Genomic DNA, 22,996 nt, shown 5'->3' on the forward strand with positions numbered 1-22,996 from the left:
GTTCATCCCTAATCCTCCATCAGGTTTCACATAAAACAAAACTCTAGAGCAGATGCTAATGGCTAGTATGGCAGCGGTGCCTAATATGGTTGCGTTCATACAGTATTTTGTAATTTTAAGAGGATGACAAACCCATTCTACAACCGAACTTGACATCTGCACATTTTAAGGACTCAGAACCGCATTCTCGACAAACCCACGCTGAATGAACGGAACCGCACTGAAGAACTAGTTGTCTGCCACGTCATATAATGCGAGTGAACTGTATAATCATGACTGGTTTATTTTACTCATGGAGACGGAGAAATTATTTGCATTCCTCCGCGGTTGAGTTCGGAGGTGCAGTAAGTGCGAGCTGTGAGGAGCTCAAACATACTCTCTGCACTTGATGGTTGTTTAAAATCATTGTTGGTTAATTGTTTAAAATATCTGATGGATGAACTCATGCCTCGATTGGACTCGTTTATTTAATAACACTCTGTCAATTGTGATTGTGCCGTCTCAATGTTATGGACATTGCCATTTTTGATACTGTCGCTGAATGCGGTTGTGACTTCAGCTGTTCATTCATACAGATATGTATTCAAGCAGATAATTAAATCTGCTGAATGAACTAAACATTTCAAGATTCACACCTTGCTGTTAATCCCAAAAAGCGACTATGAATGCAGCCATCGTGGACATTTGTATTACTGATAGATGCTTTTTAATTCTTGGCACTTTATTAATTTTTATGTTGTTTTTTTTTTAAATTATTATTCGTATTTTATGAGAAAATGTTTGAATAAAAAGTTGAAAGATTAATGGCAGAAGTATGGAAGAGGATTAGGGCCAAGCAATAATAAAAAAATAAAACCATCTCAAGATTAAAGTTGTTACATTTTGAGAAAAAACTCATTAAATTTCGAGAAAAAAGTTGAGATAAAATGTTGAGAATAAACTAATTAAATTACGAGAAAAAAACGTGTTAATTTTTGAGAAAAAAGTCGAGATAAAATGTTGAGAATGAAGTCATTAAATTACAAGAAAAAAGACAAGAAATTTGTTAAATTATGAGAAAAATGTCGTTACATTTTGAGAAAAAAGTTGAGATAAAATGTTGAGAATAAACATTAAATTATGAGAAACTTACGAAACTAAATTATGAGAAACTTACGAGAACAAATTCATTAAATTATGAGAAAAATGTCAAAATTTAACGAATTTGTTCTCATAATTTAACAACTTTTTTCTCGTAATTTAATGACTTTATTCTCAACATTTTATCTCGATTTTTTTTCTCAGAAATAATTAGATTAATCGTAAAAAAAAATAATTAAATCATTAATCAATCGATCATCAAAATGATCATTAGTTACAGCCCTAATCACGTTCTATGAAATCTCTTGATATTCTGACTTAATTTATATTGTCGATTGGCATTACTGAATTCTTAATTCTTTTTCTGTTAACCCATCAGACAAAATGGATAAAATTAGGGTAAAAACAACAAACAAAAGTTTAGAAATACTTTTAAAATCTATGGAAAGCACAGCTGTTTGAGCAGCTGGGTGAAAGCTGAATGTCCACCTGTCATAATATATCCTAATGTTTAAGTAATAATTTCTATGAATATATATGACTGAGGCATATGCTAGTCATCAACTCTCTCTTTAAACACACAGAACCTTGTTATTCCATATGCAAGAACTGAAAGCAACAAGTTTGACATAAAACTCTGACCTTACTCCAATTGTAAACATAGTGTAATACTATGTGTACCATTTATTTAATGCTTTTAAATGTTAAATTGAATGTTTAAATATCTCTTTTTTTATATTTTCCATGCAAGTATTATATAAAAATAATTGCAATCAACTAAAAATAAAGGTTAGGTAATAGAATGTGCTAACAGCTGGACATCACTGATCTACAGCATATTTGGACATCAGCGTACTGACTTTTTAACTTTGACTTTTTAATAAATCACAACCATCATTGGCTGTAATCCTCAGCATGAATTTAACAGAAGTCATTTGCATTTCATTGTCACTGGATACATGGTCACATATCGAATAAAGTGATGAAGTCATGGTGATGTAGACTGAGTTGCTATATCTGTCTCTGTCGTGGTCTGGCAGTAAGTTCCCTAATTAAACATCAGGAACAGATAGAGGAGGAGAAAGACAGAAAGAAAGACAGACAGACAGAGAGATATAATATCAGACCCAGATCGCCCAAATGTCAGTATTTGCACACCTGACATGTAGTGTTACACCATGTCTACACTTTTTTCAACTGACCTGTATATGAAGACTGTGACTGTTACGATGATGATAAAAATGAAGCACACCACTATGGAGATCATCTGATGCATGGTGACCGTCTCTGAGGAAAAAAAACAAGAACATAATCTCAACACATCTGAACTTCATTATATTTCACAGAGACAGAAATAAAGTAATCTGACCTGCTGGCATAATTTCATACATATTTTCTGTCCTCCTCAGTTTTTGAAATCCGTTTCAATGAGACAAAACTTTATGAAATTGACAATCCAAATGTGCAATGAGGGCTGTTGATAAGTAGGCCAATTTTTCTTCACAAAGGACTAATTCTAAATCAGATGGGTCATTCCCACTATGCAGTACATTTCATCTTTTCATCTCTTAAAGAAATAGTTCACCCCAAAATGAAAATGATCCTATAATTTACTCACTCTTAATCCATAATTTGACTTTCTTCTTTCAGCTGAATACAGTCTGAGTTATATTAAATAATATCCTGGCTCTTCTCAGCTTTGTAATGGCATTGAATTGTGCCAGAGTTTTCAAAGCTCCAAAAAAGTGCATCCATAAATCATAAGAGTAATCCATATGACTTGTGGGTTAATAAATGCCTACTGAAGAGAAGCATTGGGTATATATCCATATTTAAAAATCTATATTTAAAACTTTAAACTATAATCACTGGCTTTCAGCAACGGCCGTACGCGCAATCACAAGAGAGTTGAGTTCCGACGGAATGGTGATCTCCAACCCTGCGAATGACATGGGACGTAGATATTCATTATGATAGATGGATGGCTTCAAAAACTTGGGCACTATTCAATGTCATTACACAGCTGGGAAGAGTCAGAATATTATTTAATATAAATCAGATTGTATTTGGCTGAACTAAATGACTAATCAATTAATAACTATGACAACAAACTTAGGGAGACTGTGTAAATTTAAAACAAAGTCCAAAAGGTGTGACTGTGACAATACGCCCCCTCCCGGAAAGGTACGACCCTGTTCCGGGAGGTGGATGGAGGAGGCTTAGGTGGAAAATGGGGACCCGGGAGAGGGCTCAACAGAATAGTCCAGGGTGGAGTAGGTGGAGGAGTGACCCAGGGGATGGCCTTGAACAGAGGAGGATAGTGACTGATCCAGGCCACAGCTGAGACTGCGCCCCACGGCAGTGTCACAGGAGGGAGGAGCCATGGAGATGTCATAACAGTCGCCACCATGGGGACAACCGGAGGTGACGATGACGTAGAGGGAAGAGCCCACCGTGCAGCCGGAGAGCCGATGATGCGAAGGGACGGAGCCGCAGCGACGAACCCCCGAGGTGGAAGCAGGGATCCGGAGGGCGGAGGTGGAGCGACCGAGGGCGGAGGTGGAGCCTGAGGGAAGGCAGAGCTATCCACGGGAGGTGGAGCCGACGTCCAAAAGGAGACTAGGAAGGCCGAATGCCTGATGGTCACGGCTGATGTTGAGGGTGGAAGGAGAATAGGCGTAGGAGCCAGGGCAACGGGTCGAGGAAGAGTGGAGGCCGGAGGCGGAGCTACGGGTTTCTCATGGCCAGGAGGAGATGGCTCCCAGCAGTGGATCCACATCACTGAGAGGAAGCTGAGGAGAAACTGAAGGGCTGTTGGGAGGCAGTGATAGCAGGGGGGCAGGCATGGCTGGGGACTGGAGAGGGGCTTGAAGAGTGATACAAAATCCCAGAAAATATAAAGAAGTCTCTAAGACATTCTGGAGAGGTGGTGTGAGAGGGAGGTTGGGCAGGACCAGAAAATTAGATATGTAACAGACAGATTTAGATGGTTGTAAAACAGGCAGTAAAATGAAACCTCTCCAAAATCAAAACAATTCTCCCATGTGCTTGTGAAAAACTCACTCTCAGTAGCAGGAGGGTGGGCAGGGCTTACTCCCAAACCCTAGTATTCCACTAGCCCTCCCTCGGTGACAGATGGTGCAGCCGGCTCCCATACCTGGTCAGACCCGCGTTTCTCAGGCTCTGTGGTGATGTTCTGCTCGGTCGCTCTCATTGGTGCTGGCTTGAGCATCACTGCAAAGTCCCTCTCATGGCCTGCGGTGGGCTCCTGCTGCTGAAACTCGCGGTCGGAGTGGTTTTGGCTGGGCACTGGGAACTCAGTGGGGCTGGCGATTTACAGGACACCAGCACCCACTCGACGAAGTCCATGAAGCTCACTCGAGGTCCTTCCCCGGACAGCTGCACTCTGGTAGCGGTGTTCAGGCTGACTAGCAGAAAGGTACAGAGGCAGTAGTCTGGGAATGATGTTTCATTGGCGATTCAAGAGAAATTCCTCAATATGTTCCTCGAATGAGCTGTCCTTCTGTTCAAGGCACAACAGCTGTACCACTGGCAGATTCATGGTGGTTGTGAAAAGAAAAACAAACACGATCTCCAACGAACAAAATAAAGGTTTCAAAAAACACACCGCAAACCGTTTCTAGGTCTTGCCTTCTGTCACGATGTATAGCAGGAACGAACATGAAGATGATGAAGGATCAGAATTACTTTAATATAACACTCAGGTAACAGAACTCAAGGCAAGACAAACTTAAATACGAGTGAACACAGCTGAACTAAATGACTAATCAATTAATAACTATGACAACAAACTAAGGGAGATGGTGCAAACTGAAAATGAAGTCCAAAAGGTGTGACTGTGACAGTTTTACTGTATTTTTGATTAAATAAATGCAGACCTGGTGAGCATAAGCATGAAAAAAAAAAAAAAAAAAAAATCCTTCCGATCCCAAACTTTTGAATGGTAGTGTAAATAATTCCACTATTTTGATATGTGCCTTTTTGGTCTGTGTCCTTAATGACATAATTTTCCAGGAAGTGACAATTTTGGTTAGAAAACAACAGCACAATCTTTAGTAAGTATTAGATGGATTTGATGAATTCTGTGATGTTTTGTGCTATTAGTTGGTTTCCATCTTATCCCATAAAATTACAGAAATTGGTATGGTTGATCATTACCAGAGCGAGCATATTACAGTAAGTCTGGTGTAATCTTTCATAGAAATACACCCGCAAACACAAGCATATTCATTTTAAAAGTTGATGAGACCAGAGTTGATCAACTGCTGTGTGTTTTTTTTGGATCCGTTATTAACCTAAATTTAATTAAGAATGATTATAGAGCTGCATTAAAACAACATGAAACATTCCTTGATTTAATTTTCACGTTAATCATTAACTCCAAGTGTTTCATCCCACTTAAAAGTTATTGCGTCCATGTTCTTGTCACTAAAGTCTTTATTTCAAAACCGATTGCACAGATTCTACTTTAAAATATTACACTGAATTATAATGAGAAACATTACTTGGCAACACTTTATACTTCTATATAGAATGTATGCAAATGTATATATTTGTGTATATATATATATATATTCATGCATACAGAAAGCCAGTCATTGCCACAAAATATAGGGTAAAAAAAAGGATAACTGTACCTTATCTTGCTTCTTGCATGGCTACATATAAATGCAAGCGCATGAAATATTGAGTCTAATTTAAGATAGATTTTGGAACACGATTTTGGCTCAGAATAGTGAAGAACAGATCTATTATTGCATGAGTTATATGGAGCTGCACTTACTTGCCAGGCAGGCAGCGTTGTCATTTTTGAAGCCACACAGAGGCATATCTGGAGGCGGACTTCCCTTCAGCCAGTGCACCTTCATCCCTGGCTCTGGAATCATCTGCTTCTGACTGCCATTATACACGGACACAATCTAGGACATACAGCAATCATTTCAGCAGCAGTGAGTTGGGTTTAGCCAGTAAAGTATTTTAAATGTGAAAAGGTGTAACTGATCAGATGAAGGCCTCTGTACCTGATAAACTCCTGTATTCGTGTCGGCCATGTCCCATAGAGCAAAGTCAATCTCCCGATCGCCATTCTCATCTAGCTGAACGAGTCCAGTAACCCCTTTGAAGATGAGAAAATAAATAAATCAGATGTTTATAACATGCTTAATATGTTAAAATGTACTTTAAAGTAGAACTGACATTATTACAGTGCACTTTTTAAAAGTGTACTGAAATATCATGAACGTGTACTCTATTTAATGTACACTTAAGTGGCCTTTTATTTCCTTAATATTATATTATCTGCAAAGTATATATATTTTTTTACTTTTAAGTGTACATTCAATACAACAAAACAAGGGTTGTATTCAGTGTTTGGTCTAATTTGCATCATGTAGCAGTTTAAATATCATTGACGGATGAGCATAAAGCTAAGGCCGCCAGTAACAGATGCACAAAAAAAAAAAAAACAAAAAAAAAAAAACCTTGGCCAAACCACACAGGGGGAAGGAAGCTAAAAGATAATCACACCTCATTTATCCAGTAGATTTTCCCATCATTGATGCAGTAAGCACTGAGCAAGCACACTACTCTTCTTGCCAGCAATGTGACTCTTTCCCGGCACTCAGCATTAATGGCAACAAACCTGACTGTGCTTTTCTGATGCCTGGCACTGTGCCTAGCACACCTGAGTTCTGCTAACCCATGCAGAGACATTCATAAGATGAAGACATGAGCTGTGATTTAACAAGCCATGGCTAGTTTTCTTGACTTATTATACATATTTAATGTTTAAAAAAATATTTAAAAAAATTTATTTATTTAAAAAAAAAAAAACGATCTATCCATTTCAGAGCATTAGATAGCTTTCTAAACAGAAAATGACACCTTTTAACTTTAGATCTAGAGGTCTTTTGGGTAACATGTTTTGTGTGTGTGTGTGTGTGTGTGTGTGTGTGTGTGTGTGTGTGTGTGTGTGTGTGTGTGTGTGTGAAATAAACTGGTTACTGAGAGGAAGTACAGCTGAAAAAGAAGTACAAATTTATTTTTTTAAAGTGCCCCTATTATGGATTTTTGAAAATTACCTTTCATGTAGTGTGTAACATAGCTCTAAGTGAATGAAACCATCCTGCAAAGTTTTAAATCTGAAAGTGCACTGTATATAAAGTTATTGTCTCTTAAAAGTAAGAGTCGACTCTGAGTCAATTAAATAAAGGTGTCGTTTGTAAAACAAATCCCAAGCCGCTTCGTTTTGACATCAAAATGAAACATTAGCATATTGTTATATGTTATATGCTGCATCGAGAATAGATTGTAATGATCCATTTTGCAAGTTATATTTTCTGTGTTAGCTTCTGTATTATGTATGCCTCAGTATATTGGAATGACGAGCGAGCTTGGGGGTGGGGAGCACGAGCTCATTTGCATTTAAAGCAACCCACCCACAAAAACGGCTTGATTTTGTTCACACCCAAATCGGGGCAAATTTGACAAGCTATAATAAATGATCTGTGTGGTATTTTGAGCTGAAACTTCACAGACACATTCTGGGGACACCAGAAAATTATATTAAGTCTTGTCAAAAGGGACATAATAGGTCACTTTTAAAGTCATGGGCCCTCTAGCTGGCATAAAAATAATGACAGTGTCGTGTTACGTCTGTCGTCATGAAATTACATATGACCGTCGTTAGCAATCAAAATGCGTGTCCATTTAAATGCAATGTGTGGACTTTTTACATGGCCCCTTACCTGCCATTTGTCCTATTTCCATTTTTTTTATTAACAACTACACCTACACCTACCCCAACCCTAAACCTACCCTTAGTGATTTATAGTGCTTATACACTTTATGAGCACATGTGTTCCCTGGGATCGAACCCACCATTGCACGATTGCATGATTGTATATTGTTGCATATTGCAATGCTCTACCAATTGAGCTACGCGAAACCCAATATATGATGCAGAAAAAAGGGTACAATGCATTAAAATGAAAGTGTCCTGTTGTCAATAGGGGCGCAACTTTAGTAAACACTCCTATGGGTCGTATAATCAGGGAAGTGACAAACAACCAATATGGGCGTATTGGTTGGAGGACATATTGAGTTTATTTAGACCAGCTTAATCCTCCTCCGAATTACAACCTGTAAGTATGATTAATAATTGCTGCTGTTATGTTCTCTGTAGCATGCACAATACGTATTAAGTTGTGTGTGATGTGTACGCTTCGCACAGCTTGTATGTCTCCGGCTAACCAGCTAACAGCAATATGTGTTCGCTTGCAATTGTCTAGAAATGTGTCAAATGTTTGTCGTTGTTATTACTTGGAGTTATGATAAAGAATAGAGCAATACTTTGGTGTACTGCAGTGTTTTATTAATACGTTTCTGCGTTGGGCTAACGCATATACCATGACTGTGTGTTTACCACCGAGCTGGGCTAGGTTTGCTAATATAAACACCAAACAACTTATTTCCTCACTGAGTCTTTATTTTTATAACAGAGTGGAGCACCCTCATTATTATAATACAATGTAAGTGATGCAAGAACTGTATACTGTCCTCTGTGTTAACCAGCATAAGTCATCTGACCAATCACCGCAGATTAGGGTCACGCAAACGAGGGGTTTGGAAAAATGAATCAATGAGTGAATCTTTTGGGAGTCATTGAGCAAATAAGGTAAAAATAAATGCATATTATAAGACAACGAAAGTGTTTTTTGATCTTGCATGCTTGTAAACCTGTTGTTGGGGACTTCAAAAACAAAAATAGAAACCTTTCAAATGCCATAATAGGGGCACTTTAAAAGAGGACTTATTATGCACATAATATACTTTAAAGAATATACTTAAAGGGTTAGGCACATTTTGAAGCCCAAAAAATTCACCCAATCCACCATAAAAAGACTCCAGATGGCTCCAGAGGGTTAATAAAGGTCTTCTGAAATGAAGCAATGTGTTTTTGTAAGAAAAATATCCATATTTAAAACTTTATAAATTCAAATAACTAGGATCCTGCGCAAGTTGACTTGGGCCAAATGAGTAACCCCCTGATGCCATGAATGGAGTATTGTAAGCTTAGATGCTTCTCTCGGTTCAAACAAATAGGGCTGGGCAACAAATTCAAGCTCTTCTACTCTTATATCGAAATCCTCTCTTCAAAATTTCTCTTTAAAAATGATCATTTTCGAATTATAATTCGTGACCGGTGTTTTGTTCTGCTCTATCATCTGCGCTTCCGCCTTCGTCATTACGTAAGTTACGAGACTACTCTAGAACTCTAGAGAATGGCATTTGATGTTATTGATGCCAACCCTAAACCATAAGCACTAAAGTTGATTAGGAAAAAAGAACGGTATTTAAAAAATGGGGGGATAATAACAGCCTTTTAGAAACATTATGACCATAAGTAAACAATGACAAAATGTTTCATTTAATTTTTGGAAGAACTATTGCATAAATAACTATGGAGGCCTGTTAAAAATAACTGAATTTGTGGTGGAACTTGGCTGATTCACAACAGTCTGATTCTAGTTATAAGAGTCTTTATAGAGTTTCTATTCCTGATACTCCATGTGGATTTCCCCTAGACCTTCTAATTTTCTTGTCAAAATGGTGTGAAAGGGTTTGAATGCATAATGACTACATGTATTTTGTACAGCTGCAGACTGTTTTAACCCATGAAGTTTAAATGTGTGTCATGTGTCCGGTGAATATCGCATTCAGTGTCAGCAGGTTGGAGAATGACTTTTACTGCCTTGGCTTGTTGGTACTGATCAATGGTGCTCACCATGGGAACCAAGATGGAGACATACTGCAATAGAAATGAGCAAGATGTGCTAATGACTTAGGAAATAATAATGAAGTGACTCAGAAAAGACTGAAAGACTGAATTGGGCAAGAGCATGATAAGAAATCAATGCTGAATAAAGAGACTTAAAGACGGTGTTGTGTATAGAGAGACTCTAGAGAAAATAGATGTTGTGAATCCACATCTCTTTCGGCAGTAATTTGTGATTTGGGCTCCCATGGTCCCAGTGGAGAGCCAGGTTCAGTCAGCAGCATAGAGTTTCATCCCTGGCACGGCAACACACTGTTTCCATTTGAGCCACTCTAATAGGGCACCAATATAGTGTGTGTGTGTGCATGCGTGTATGTGTGTTAAGTGAGGTTACGTGCATGTGTGCATGCTCAGGGGTGTTTGTCTCTCCTATCGAGGACATAGTTCCCTCCCTCCACAATATCTGAGCCGGAGCATACCTGTTTTTGCAGCGTCAAATTGAATGAATTAGAAAAGTGGTTACTGGAGCCTGCCACAGCCTGTACTCTTTGAAACAGCCCTTTTAGTCAGACTGATCTCACAGGAAAACATATTTTATGAAGTTCTATGTAATAAAAATATCTATGTAATTAGATGATGCTACGGTTAGTTTGACAGCCTCGCTCTTGTGCAAAGTGGCAGCAGAAAAAAACAGCGCTGCTGTGATCGGAATGGCTTTCTTCCTGTAATTTCAGCTCTAATTAGCTTGGTATATATACAAATAACAGCAGTGAAGCCAGAAAGAAATAACATGCAGGTTTTGTTGTTCCTAAAAAACAAGGAGCTTACTTTAAGAAAAAAAAAATTATATGCTAAATGAATGAATGTTTATGTAAATAAATTTATATTTTATATTAATATTTTCTTCCCATTCCCACAATACATTTTAAATGGAGGCTCATAGTTCAAAGTTCTGTAATAGAGTCCCTGTAGCTTGACAGGCAGAACATGAAACTAGCAGGTCATGGGTTCGATTCTCAAGGGAAACATATACTGATAAAACGAACATCTGACGAATTTGATTTTGGTAAAAATGACAATGCCCAATTAAATCACATGTCTAATCATTAAAAATGTAAATATAATAATATGGTTCATTAAAATTGAACAAGAATTAGAATTTTTCAAGTGAAAAGATGTTACACAAATTTTGTATAATCTTCAAGTAAATGTATGTCCAGTGAACAAGAAAGTAAAATGTGTGCTCAAACGTAAAACAAATAAACAATATATATATATATATAAAGCTAAAAGCTAAAGTCATTTAAGTTCTTTTTTTGTACACACAGCACCCCATATTTACAGAAAAACACAGAATTGTTGACATTTTTGCAGATTTATTAAAAATGAAAAACTGAAATATCACATGGTCCTAAGTATTCAGACCCTTTGCTGTGACACTCATATATTTAACTCAGGTGCTGTCCATTTCTTCTGATCATCCTTGAGATGGTTCTACACCTTCATTTGAGTCCAGCTGTGTTTGATTATACTGATTGGACTTGATTAGGAAAGCCACACACCTATCTATATAAGACCTTACAGCTCACAGTGCATGTCAGAGCAAATGAGAATCATGAGGTCAAAGGAACTGCCTGAAGAGCTCAGAGACAGAATTGTGGCAAGGCACAGATCTGGCCAAGGTTACAAAAAAAATTCTGCTGCACTTAAGGTTCCTAAGAGTACAGTGGCCTCCATAATCCTTAAATGAAAGATGTTTGGGATGACCAGAACCCTTCCTAGAGCTGGCCGTCCGGCCAAACTGAGCTATCGGGGGAGAAGAGCCTTGGTGAGAGAGGTAAAGAAGAACCCAAAGATCACTGTGGCTGAGCTCCAGAGATGCAGTCGGGAGATGGGAGAAAGTTGTAGAAAGTCCACCATCACTGCAGCCCTCCACCAGTCGGGGCTTTATGGCAGAGTGGCCCGATGGAAGTCTCTCCTCAGTCCAAGACACATGAAAGCCCGCATGGAGTTTACCAAGATGGTGAGAAATAAGATTCTCTGGTCTGATGAGACCAAAATAGAACTTTTTGGCCTTAATTCTAAGTGGTATGTGTGGAGAAAACCAGGCACTGCTCATCACCTGTCCAATACAGTCCCAACAGTGAAGCATGGTGGTGGCAGCATCATGCTGTGGGGGTGTTTTTCAGCTGCAGGGACAGGACGACTGGTTGCAATCGAGGGAAAGATGAATGCGGCCAAGTACAGGGATATACTGGACGAAAACCTTCTCCAGAGTGCTCAGGACCTCAGACTGGGCCGAAGGTTTACCTTCCAACAAGACAATGACCCTAAGCACACAGCTAAAATAACGAAGGAGTGGCGTCACAACAACTCCGTGACTGTTCTTGAATGGCCCAGCCAGAGCCCTGACTTAAACCCAATTGAGCATCTCTGGAGAGACCTAAAAATGGTTGTCCAGCAACGTTTACCATCTGGAGAGGATCTGCAAGGAGGAATGGCAGAGGATCCCCAAATCCAGGTGTGAAAAACCTGTTGCATCTTTCCAAAAAAGACTCATGGCTGTATTAGATCAAAAGGGTGCTTCTACTAAATACTGAGCAAAGGGTCTGAATACTTAGGACCATGTGATATTTCAGTATTTCTTTTTTTGATAAATCTGCAAAAATGTCAACAATTCTGTGTTTTTCTGTCAATATGGGGTGCTGTGTGTACATTAATGAGAAAAAAAAATGAACTTAAATGATTTTAGCAAATGGCTGCAATATAACAAAGAGTGAAAAATTTAAGGGGGTCTGAATACTTTCCGTACCCAGTGTATATATATAAAAACAACATAACTTGACAAATAAACTGAATATCACCAGGGTTATTATATTAATAAAGCTAAAAATAAAACCATAACTTCATAAAATAAAATGTTAAGTGAAGTAAAATAAGTTATTTACTTATTTTACATATTTCCACTGCCACAGAAACATTTTTCATTTTCATTTAACTTGATGTACTAAAACTGAAATAAAAAATAATGAAAACTATAGACATAAAAAACTAATTTCAAAACCCCCCAAAATTAATAAAATTAAAAATACAAAAATAAAAACAAATTCAAAATATAAAAAAATAATAGTATTTCAAAGTATAATTAATTCTGACATATCAAAACAATTCAAATTAAATTCATTATAAAACCCAATAATAAAAGGAAACTGCATTTAAATGATAAATGTTTACATCAAAATGCAAACAGCTACAAGAAATATGCACAAGCTGGAGAAAAAAACCAAAAAAAAAAAAACCCAAAAAAAACATGTTAAAGGTATTAACCTGCAAAGCAGAATCTAAGGGAACCTGCTTAAGTTGTTTATGACTTCCCTAATAAAAGATCATTTTTGGCATTTAAGGGACAATACACATTTTAAGCTTTATCTCGTGTAAGATACTCATAAAAAGCATGACTGTAAATCTTTTTCTATATCCATACTGCAAACTATTTACAACTACAAGTCTTTCTCTTTACGAAATGTTTTTAATAGGTTCCCTTGGTAATCAAAAGCACACAGCACATTCACATGAGTTTGAACATGTGGGACCATGTGGTGCAAATATGCATGAAAATCCTACTATAAGAAGACACAAGAACTTCATCTTGCCACCAGAGGGATTGCGGACAACTGTGTAATCATGGGAAGAGGCTTATAGAACATTCAGATGGTTTGCTTGGGTGTGGGAATGGACCAAGTGGGGTCTTCTCATCTTGCATAAAAAGCATGAGGACTTCTAAATCTATATTCTTTCCACCCGGACCAAAATATGTCCCATTAGTCCCGTTCACATAATCCACATGATGTGAAAAGCACCTCTAAACAAAAGTGACGTATCGCTTCGACCTCTGCATGAAGGTTACAATCATTACTTTGTAATTAATACATGTCCAGTACTAACAGGTTGTGCTCCCAATTGGGACAAGGTTGAAATTGTTTAAACTTTAACATATAGCAACACTTGACCTGCAAGCAATGCAGGGACACTTGATGCTTTGCTCCATGCGGCCCCTTATCTCCCCCCAAATTCCAGTTTATTTTCCCCCAAATTCTGTGTTTTCCATTTAATTTTTTTCTTAATTCCTATTTTTTTGGTTTAAGTAAATGAAATAATCAAAAAGGATGTCTAATCAATTGAATTCATAAAACTTCATAGAGCCCCAAGTTTAGCAAACTGGCAGGCAATGAAAAGGTCTTTACAGATGGATCAAGTTCAAGCTGGAGAGAAAGTTACATTCCATTTATGTTTCTTACTTTGTAACCAAAGCAATTTATAAGAATATTGGCACTTTAACAGGTATCCAATACAAAGCAAGACCTCCAAACAAGGTTGGCAGAGTGCCAGTAAGAATGAGCAGACAGTAAGAATTAAGCCTTTGGTTTGTTGAAGAGCAGCTGATTTTGAGTCCTTGAGTCCTCAGTCAATATCAAGTGGGTTTGATTGCACGTTATAAGAACTTCACAGCACGACAGCTCTTCACACTGTCAATAGCATTTGCCGGCTTGTGAACAAACTGTCAATAACGTTCCTTGCTGGAGTCAAATATAGTTGTTTTATAGAGAGTGGCTCTGATGTTAGTGGCTTCTGCTACTCAGATTGAATTATAGATAAAAACGGTGCCCTTTTCACGTGTAACTATTATCAGCGATGCTTTTGAGAAAGGTCTGACTGCATATGTCATGAAAGGTTATATGTAAGATACTTGTCACAGTAAGCCAATATAACGTTTATATTATCCTGTACTTATTGTGACTGAAAAACATTTGCCAAGCTTATGAGTCAAATGATTAAAAGATGAGAAGCAAAGGCATTTTAACTGAAATTCAGAAAAACATGTTCAGATCACCCAAAAACCAGTATTTTTTGTGAGATTCACTCAAATGACTAAACTACATCTGTAATAGTATAAATTCATAATTTAGTTTCCTCTCTCTTATTTTTATCAATATAATAATCCCCATAATAATTCATAAAAATGATCTAAAGATGATTTTCTGCAAAGATGCAGTTTTGCATTTTTTTACACTGAACAGTTGAACTGAACTAAAAGGATATCATTGATCAAATGAGTAAAGAAATAGGGGGTTTTGAGGGCTCTGCTTTGTGTTCACCAGCCTGTCTCTCTCTTGTCTTTTCAAAGGGGAATAGATTTCCTTTTTAAGCTGTCTGACAGCAGAATGGGTCTTTTGAGTGGCCCAGAGGTGCTCAAGGCAGGTCTGCTCGGGTCGATAAGGATAGCATAACCACTGAATGGGCTGTATTTACTGCTGAATGCAGATGATTAGCCGGAGACTTGATCGCAACCTGGAGCAAAACCAAATGAGTTAATACAAGGAGGAGAATGAAAGCATGTTGGTGCGGATGTACAGCTGGTACAGTACATCACCATAATGTTACGTAATAAAAGCTCATGGTTTGATAGAAATAGATCTAGTGGGATAAACTGATGATAGTATTAGCATATACATTAACATATTTAATTTATTTTTAGTTCACATTTTCAAAAATCTAAAACGCATGCCATATTTAGATATCTAGATGCATGGGTCAAATCATTATACAGGCGAGATGTTATTCCTGCTTTGGCTTTTCAGCCTGTCGCACCTCCGCCGGTGCCATCTCTCTTGGAAATTGGGGGAGATTGTGACATATATTGAGTAATCATCAATAACTAGATTTTTTTGAGATTATACATAACTAAAATCTTTCTCCCCAGTCCAAAGAGCATTTTTTTTTTTTTTTTTGTAAATAAATGGCAAAAATGTCTCATTCAGACTTTTCATAACCACCCACATTTACATACAGATGACATCTATTCAGTCAAAGTGATGTGATCAAAGTAGGACAGGTACTATTATTCTAAAATACCAGAGGAACTAATAATAATATGGAAAACTTTGTGCCGTTCCTGGCATTGCAAAGTACATTGGACCCAACAGAAAACCCATAGCTTGTGAGTAAAGTGAAACAAAGTGCTGTAACCCATTTCAAATCTGAAGAAGATATTTACAGTATATATATATATATATATATATATATATATATATATATATATCAGTGGCGTGCAGTGGTATTCTGAAATGAGGAGGCACATTTTTTATTTCTTTATGAATCAATGTAAATTCATGCATTACTCTTAACATTGACATATCTTCCTTGTTAAATGAACATTACTTTACAGTACATCAAAAAAGAAAAAAAAGAAACCAAATACAATTCTAATTTGTAATTTTACATTAACAATGTAATGTTATCAAAACCAAGCCAATCTCATCAAGTTAGTGTTTTAAACATTTCTAAATTCATTCCAAAATAACAACTAAAGGCAATAATAATTTAAACAGTATATTTTATTTGTTATGTATGTATTTGTTATGTATGTATATTTTATTTGTTATGTATTATGTATTGATGTTTTTCTTTTTGATTGCCACTTTAGGCTGTTTTGTATCATCAGTCATGCTCCTTAAACACCGTCTGTCACAGACACAAATTGTATTTTACTTTCACCAAGCTGATTGCACTAAAAATCCCCGCAGTCATCATGCTTTCAGTCCATTTCAAGTTCGATTTTGACGTGATAAAGTGGTGATATCTAACTGGGTGATCTGTTTACTTACTTTTCAATTAGTCTTCCCATTGATGCCATCATTTGTTCATCAAACTGATGCACGGAATGTGCACGTCAACAAGAGGTGGGATTTATCGCACAAACCAATCATATCCAATCATAACCAATTACATCCAATCATTGCGTGATGGACACATTGCCTCCTCTCACGTGACTTTCCCCCATTCATTTTCAAAAACCCACCACACGCCGGGGGTCTGATGATTTTCTATGGTTTCCTATGAGAGCAAAGGGAGGCATGACTCCTGCGGTAACTTTACCTGCGGGTGTCGCTGCTCTCTTTTTAATGTCATAATTTGTAATATTTCTGTTGTTTTATATGCAAGTCTCCCTTGCCCATGATTTTATATATATATATATATATATAATATATATATATATATATATATATATATATATATATATATAATATATATATATATATATATATATATACACACACACATGATATATATATATATATGTGTGTGCGTCAGAACTGTTTACTCCCGCTAACATTCCCACAGGCGCTGCATTTTGCAAAGTCACTAGGCAGCGCTGTTGCGCGTTCTAAAAGCTTGCGCAACAGCGCTTCAGTCTGCTTAAAAGTGATTCTCAATCAATGAAAAGCACAGATTTATGCCAAGCAATTGATAATGAACTCAAGTTGATGAATTATTACAATGTCTACTTTATGGCCTTTATATAAAATGTTTTAGACGATAGTAAGAATCTGAAGGATCAGCCTGAAATAGTACAGACATTTCAAAATAAGAGTACTGTGTATTTCGTGCTCGTTTATAATTAAAAGTCACACGCCAAGTTTTCTTCTTTTTCTTTTAGGCATTATTGGTATTTAGGTTACAAAATAAATTTAATTTGATTTCCATTTAATTCATAGTAAATTATTGTAGTCTCCCCACAGGAAGAAAAGACTAAGAACATTATTTGACACATATATTAATCATTTTATAAGTTTTACTAGTAAAATCTCTGTCCCATTCACTGAGAGAGACACTATATGACAACAAGGAGAACATAGGAAAAGGTGAACCATTTAAATGCTGTAATTTTGCATAATTTACAATGCATAATAATGCATAATATTAGTATGTAATTAAATGTAATGTGCTATGTAATTAAAATTAATTTCAATAAATAAAAATACTGTTAAAAATCACACATTATTTGTTTGTCACATGTAGTAGACCATTTTTGTGCCGTGGGTAATAGGAGGATTTTTCGCCTGGCTACAACCGCAAGTATATTTCAAACCTGTGGGAAGCACTGATGGTAAAACATGGTACTCATGATAAATCAAGAAAATTATTAACAATAAGACATGCTGTGTTGAGCTATATAACATGGTTAGTTTTCTGTCAATGAATACATTCAAACAGTTGCTCACCTATCTAATAAAACACTGTAATATATTAAAGCGTCTTTGGTGTTTCCAAGGTTTCTATTAAAATAAAACAGGAAATCGAGGGTAACGCGGGTATGATGTCACTGATGGGCGACGTACGGACGTGGTCCGTGTCCTGGTTAAAATAGTTTATTTCTCTGAATTTAAACATTCTTTAAACATGCCTATTTCACTTTAATGTGCTCTCATATCTGCGATGCTTAATCACTGTATCCTCACAGCAACTACATAGACCATTTGTTGCTGCTGCTGCTGAATAAACACTATAACGCAATTGCTGCTGATTATATGCTTAGTAATTCACTCCTGCATCAATTGCATGGAAACATTTGGGATAATGTAAGTACACAAGTCAACAAAATAATTAACATTGTTCTAGTGGTTTTTGGATAATCCAAAAATCTTATATATTGTGCCTTTAATGTATTAACTAACAGGAACTATTAATGTTAGTTAATAAGATGTTCATGTTCATGTAATAAATGATGTAGAAGTATTTTTAATTGTTAGTTCTTGTTAACTACTGTAGTCAACCAATGTTAACAAATGCACCTTATTGTAAAGTCTTACTGGAAAATCTTTTCAGGCAAATCCTTTTTGCATTGATAATTGTTTATAATATGATGCATTACGCACAATTGTAACTTTATCAATAAAGTTGCTGTATGAGTTGGAAAATGGGCATGAAAATTAAAGTACACAAAAAATGACAAACATTATAAGTGGATTTTTTTTTATCATAAATACAATTCAATATAAAACAAAACAAAATGAATAAAATACCTACATTTTTTTTAAATCAATTTCTCTAAGCCTAACTAGTTATATGGATAATTGATATTTTTTATACTCTTTATACATTACATTCATAAATGGATACATGCACACAAAAAGAAATAGTCAGTGGAAAAGTACAGCTGGCCCTACAGTTTTAGAAGGGCCTGTTCCTGTGTGAAAAATCCCTACTCGTGGGAAGCAAGGGTCCATCTGGGGAAGTGACATCGCATCAGCATCAGCTGCGTGTGGTGGCTAATGTAATCGCCATGGAGACATGAGGAGAGTGATTGACAGGTTCATTCCCTGATCAAATTGCCTCTCTTGAATGAGGTAGGATGTTATGTAGGGGACACCGGGTGAGACAAGGAACATGGGATTGAGAAGATAAACCCCAGAGAGAAAGAATATGTCAATAGATAGTCTGTTGCAGATGGTGTAACCGCATGGTTAAAGGATGTCCTCATGGACTCTGAGGGGGGTAAGAAGGAGGGATGTGGGTTTCAACATGCACGCCAAATGGCGCTAATTTATGAAGAAATCTGAGAGAGGCCAGGGAGTAGGGATACAGGGTTTGAGCCACTGGGAAGATGATCTCTTTGACTTCAGTAAACCCCTGATGCAGGAAAGGAAAACTGAGAAGTCACTCCAAAGGGATGCTGAGAATAGGATATATTATGATGCAAAGTGGACATATTTATGTCCTCGGACTCATAGAGGAAAAAGCTTGCTTGCACATGAACTATATAGAGCGCTGTGGGAAACTATGGGAGATTAGCTTCACTGTCGTTTCCTGTGCAAAACATAGAGGATTCACTCTTCCAAATCAATGTACGAATTACACACGCACGTGCACACACACACACACACACACACACACACACACACACACACACACACACACACACACACACACACACACACACACACACACACACACACACACACACACACACACACACACACACACACACACACACACACACACACACGCGCGCGTTGCGTTTCCATGTTTTATGGGGACTTTCCAAAGACAGGTTAGGTTAAGGTTGGGTTAACCCTTTATACTGTACAAATTGTATAATTCTACCTCCTAACCCTTAGCCTCTACCTCTTAACCCTAACTCTAAGCCTCCTAACATTTTCAAAAATCATCACATTGTATGATTTATACACTGTTTTCCTCATGAGGACTTTCCATAGACATAATGATTTTGATACTGTGCAAACTGTATATTCTAGCTAAATATGTGCCTATATACCAGTGCATGCGTGCCACTAAACTACAAAGTTTTTTTTTTTTTTTGGGGGGGTGTGTGTGGGGGTGGGGGGGGGGTGGGGGGGAGTATGTCTTAAGCTAGTGAACTATTGCTGTGTGTAGCTTACAGTTTTTTCGATTGCTAAACGACAGTGAGCACAACTGGGGCTACATGTGCAAAACTCTTAACTACAGTCTGCACTACCAACAGTCACCTGAGCTAGACAGTTAACACATGGCTCAAAACAGGCTCAGTGCAGCCAAACACTATGCACAACCCTCGCTGTGATAACACACACTGTCACTCAGAACACACTGAGAGTAAAAACACTAGCATCAAACTCCAACACAGAAAATACAAACTTTTCATCTTTACAGTTTGAACAATTAAAGTAATATTTTCTTCAAAGAAAAGAGTGACATTCTTTCACATGATTTATTTAAATTTTTAGAACATAACAGTTCTTTAAGGTAAATGAAAATGAGCAGTTTGCTTCAATAGTCTAGTAATTTATGGAATTACAGTAATGAGAAAAAGAGGTAGAAACTAAAAGTACACGCTGTAAATCGAACAAATAATTGAGGGGCTAATCCTGCAAAATTGCAGTCAGCAGTGTTTGAAAGGCACAAGGCTGAAATCTATTCTGTTTTGAATGTGTGGTTCACAGTTTTGACAGCAGTGTGTTAGCATTTGAACAAAGTGCTGTAAATCCACAGTGTTGTGCAGGTTGTGGTTAAAGTCATGGGATAAGTGTGTAGAGTTTTGAAAACTGTGTTCAAGCAATGAAAAACGAACTAGAGTTTGGTCCACATGAACTGCTGCTGTGCAGACTGTAGTTAGAGTTTTGCACATGCGACTCCAGTTGTGCCCACTGTCGTTTAGCAATCGAAAAAAAAAACTGTAAATCTAGTGGCTTAATTTGAAATGTGTATCTGAACTAGCGGAATCCAGATTTATTAACTAGTGGCAAAGCAGTGTGTACCTGGGTGCCAACCCTTAGGTTTAAATGACCTAGTTATGTGTGCCTGAAGCAGTATGGCTCAAGCTTACCTAATTAGAAACACGCATCATACAAATAGATATCATGCTGCAGGCTGATAGAAATAAGAAAAAAAAAACCAGTAGAGACCAGCTGAAATCAGCCAGCACACACTCAGCAAAGCTAATGAAAACATTGCACTTGAAAAAAATGAAAAAAAAAATGAAGGCATCATTGGAGGTGCTTAGTCACTGTATCCTCACAGCAACTACATGGAACGTTTGTTGCTGCTGATTATATGCTTAATAATTCACTCCTGCATCAATTGCAAGACTGCTAAATATAATACTTGGTTTTAAAAACTGAATTAAAAGGCAGATCACGCAATAATGCAGTGATATGGAAAAAAAGAACGGTCGCTTATTTTAGATGTTGAATTTCAGAGGAATTCTGAGAGCGCACTGCAAACTGCTACAGCAAATACTGACCAAGTATTTGAAAGTTGAGCAGCAAGCTCATTGGCTGCTTATGCAACATGAACCAATCTGCTGAGCCCTGTAGAGAACAAGGTGATTGCTAGCAGACTGCTATCAGCCTGTCATCTAGAGTTTCATGACAGAACTTTGTATTTATTTCTTTGAAACTTGAAACTTCCAACTTTCATTGCTGCCAATATCAACCAATGACTATAAATTTAACCAATACATTACAAACTAGAAATGATGTGCTTATGTTCAGACACCTCTTCAGTCCAATTAAGAGCAAACCACATTAAAAAGAAAAATCTTTACAAAATAAAGAGACAAATGTTTGATATGTTAGAGAATCATGCTCTGGGTAACACAGTGATCCTCATACATAAATAAGCTGTTGTGAAGCTAAACACTAGCACATGCTGGATCAGAGTCTCCTCGATATATAGATCATATTACCACATTGCAGTGGTTATGCTTGAACGAGCATGCGTATCAACCGACTTTTATGACTCACTGTAATTATGTCTTGATTAGCACACCATCAACATATCCAAGCGAGCTATTTTCAAGAGTATGACTGTTAAATTGGTTTACACATGACACTAAAGCTCTGCTCCAAAACTACCAATCTGCCTCTATAGACAACAAGTCATCATAGGTGTTCTCCCGATGCCAGGGCTGTTGGTAGGTAGCAACACTATATTGTCTTGTAAGACAGGGATTTTCAGTATTGCTTTGTTTATGAGGGACCCCGTTCCTAAAATACAAAGGCCTATGTATTTTCATTTATATTGTGTGAGATAAACATATTGTGCTATTATAAAACTGCTTTTGGATTTAATAAAATGAATACACCAAAAGCCACTGCAAATTATTAAAATATTATCAAATATATTTTAATCATATATTATTATTTAATTAATCACAATTTATATATAATTTACAAAAAAAAAAAAAAAAATCTGAATTTTCAGCAGCCGTAACTCCAGTCTTCAATGTCACATGATCCTTCAGAAATCATTCTAAACCCTGATTCTTGCTGTTTTTATAATATTTCTTATTATTATCAATGTTGAAAACAATTGTTTTAGGATTCTTTGATGAATATAAAGTTCAAAAGAACAGCATTTATTTGAAATAATTCTTTTTCAACATTATACTGTAAATGTCTTTACTGTCAATGTGAATGACAATTTAAAGGGTTAGTTCACCCCAAAATGAAAATAATGTCCTTTATTACTCACCCTCATGCCGTTCCACACCCGTAAGACCTTCGTTCATCTTCGGAACACAAATTAAGATATTTTTGTTAAAATCCGATGGCTCCATGAAGCCTCCATAGCCAGCAATGACATTTCCTCACTCAAGATCCATTAATGTACTAAAAACATATTTAAATCAGTTCATGTGAGTACAGTGATTCAATATTAATATTATAAAGTGAGAAGAATATTTTTGGTGCGGCAAAATAAATAAATAAATAATGATTTATATAGTGACGGCCGATTTCGAAACACTGCTTCAGGAAGCTTCGGAGCATTATGAATCAG

General features: G+C 36.8%; 1 protein-coding gene across 1 annotated transcript in view; it reads right to left on the reverse strand.

Moving 5' to 3' along the window:
- npr1a (natriuretic peptide receptor 1a) overlaps positions 1 to 22,996 on the reverse strand; it is a 119,352-nt gene that overhangs the window by 26,437 nt on the left and 69,919 nt on the right. Inside the window, exons 6-8 of the mRNA XM_067411760.1 lie at positions 6,123 to 6,217; positions 5,885 to 6,020; positions 2,283 to 2,367 (exon numbers count right to left, since the gene is read on the reverse strand). Coding sequence (XP_067267861.1) covers positions 2,283 to 2,367; positions 5,885 to 6,020; positions 6,123 to 6,217 — 316 coding nt within the window. The remainder of the gene's footprint in view (positions 1 to 2,282; positions 2,368 to 5,884; positions 6,021 to 6,122; positions 6,218 to 22,996) is intronic.

This window comes from Chanodichthys erythropterus, chromosome 15 (genome assembly GCF_024489055.1).
Source record: "Chanodichthys erythropterus isolate Z2021 chromosome 15, ASM2448905v1, whole genome shotgun sequence".
Lineage (NCBI taxonomy): Eukaryota > Metazoa > Chordata > Actinopteri > Cypriniformes > Xenocyprididae > Chanodichthys > Chanodichthys erythropterus.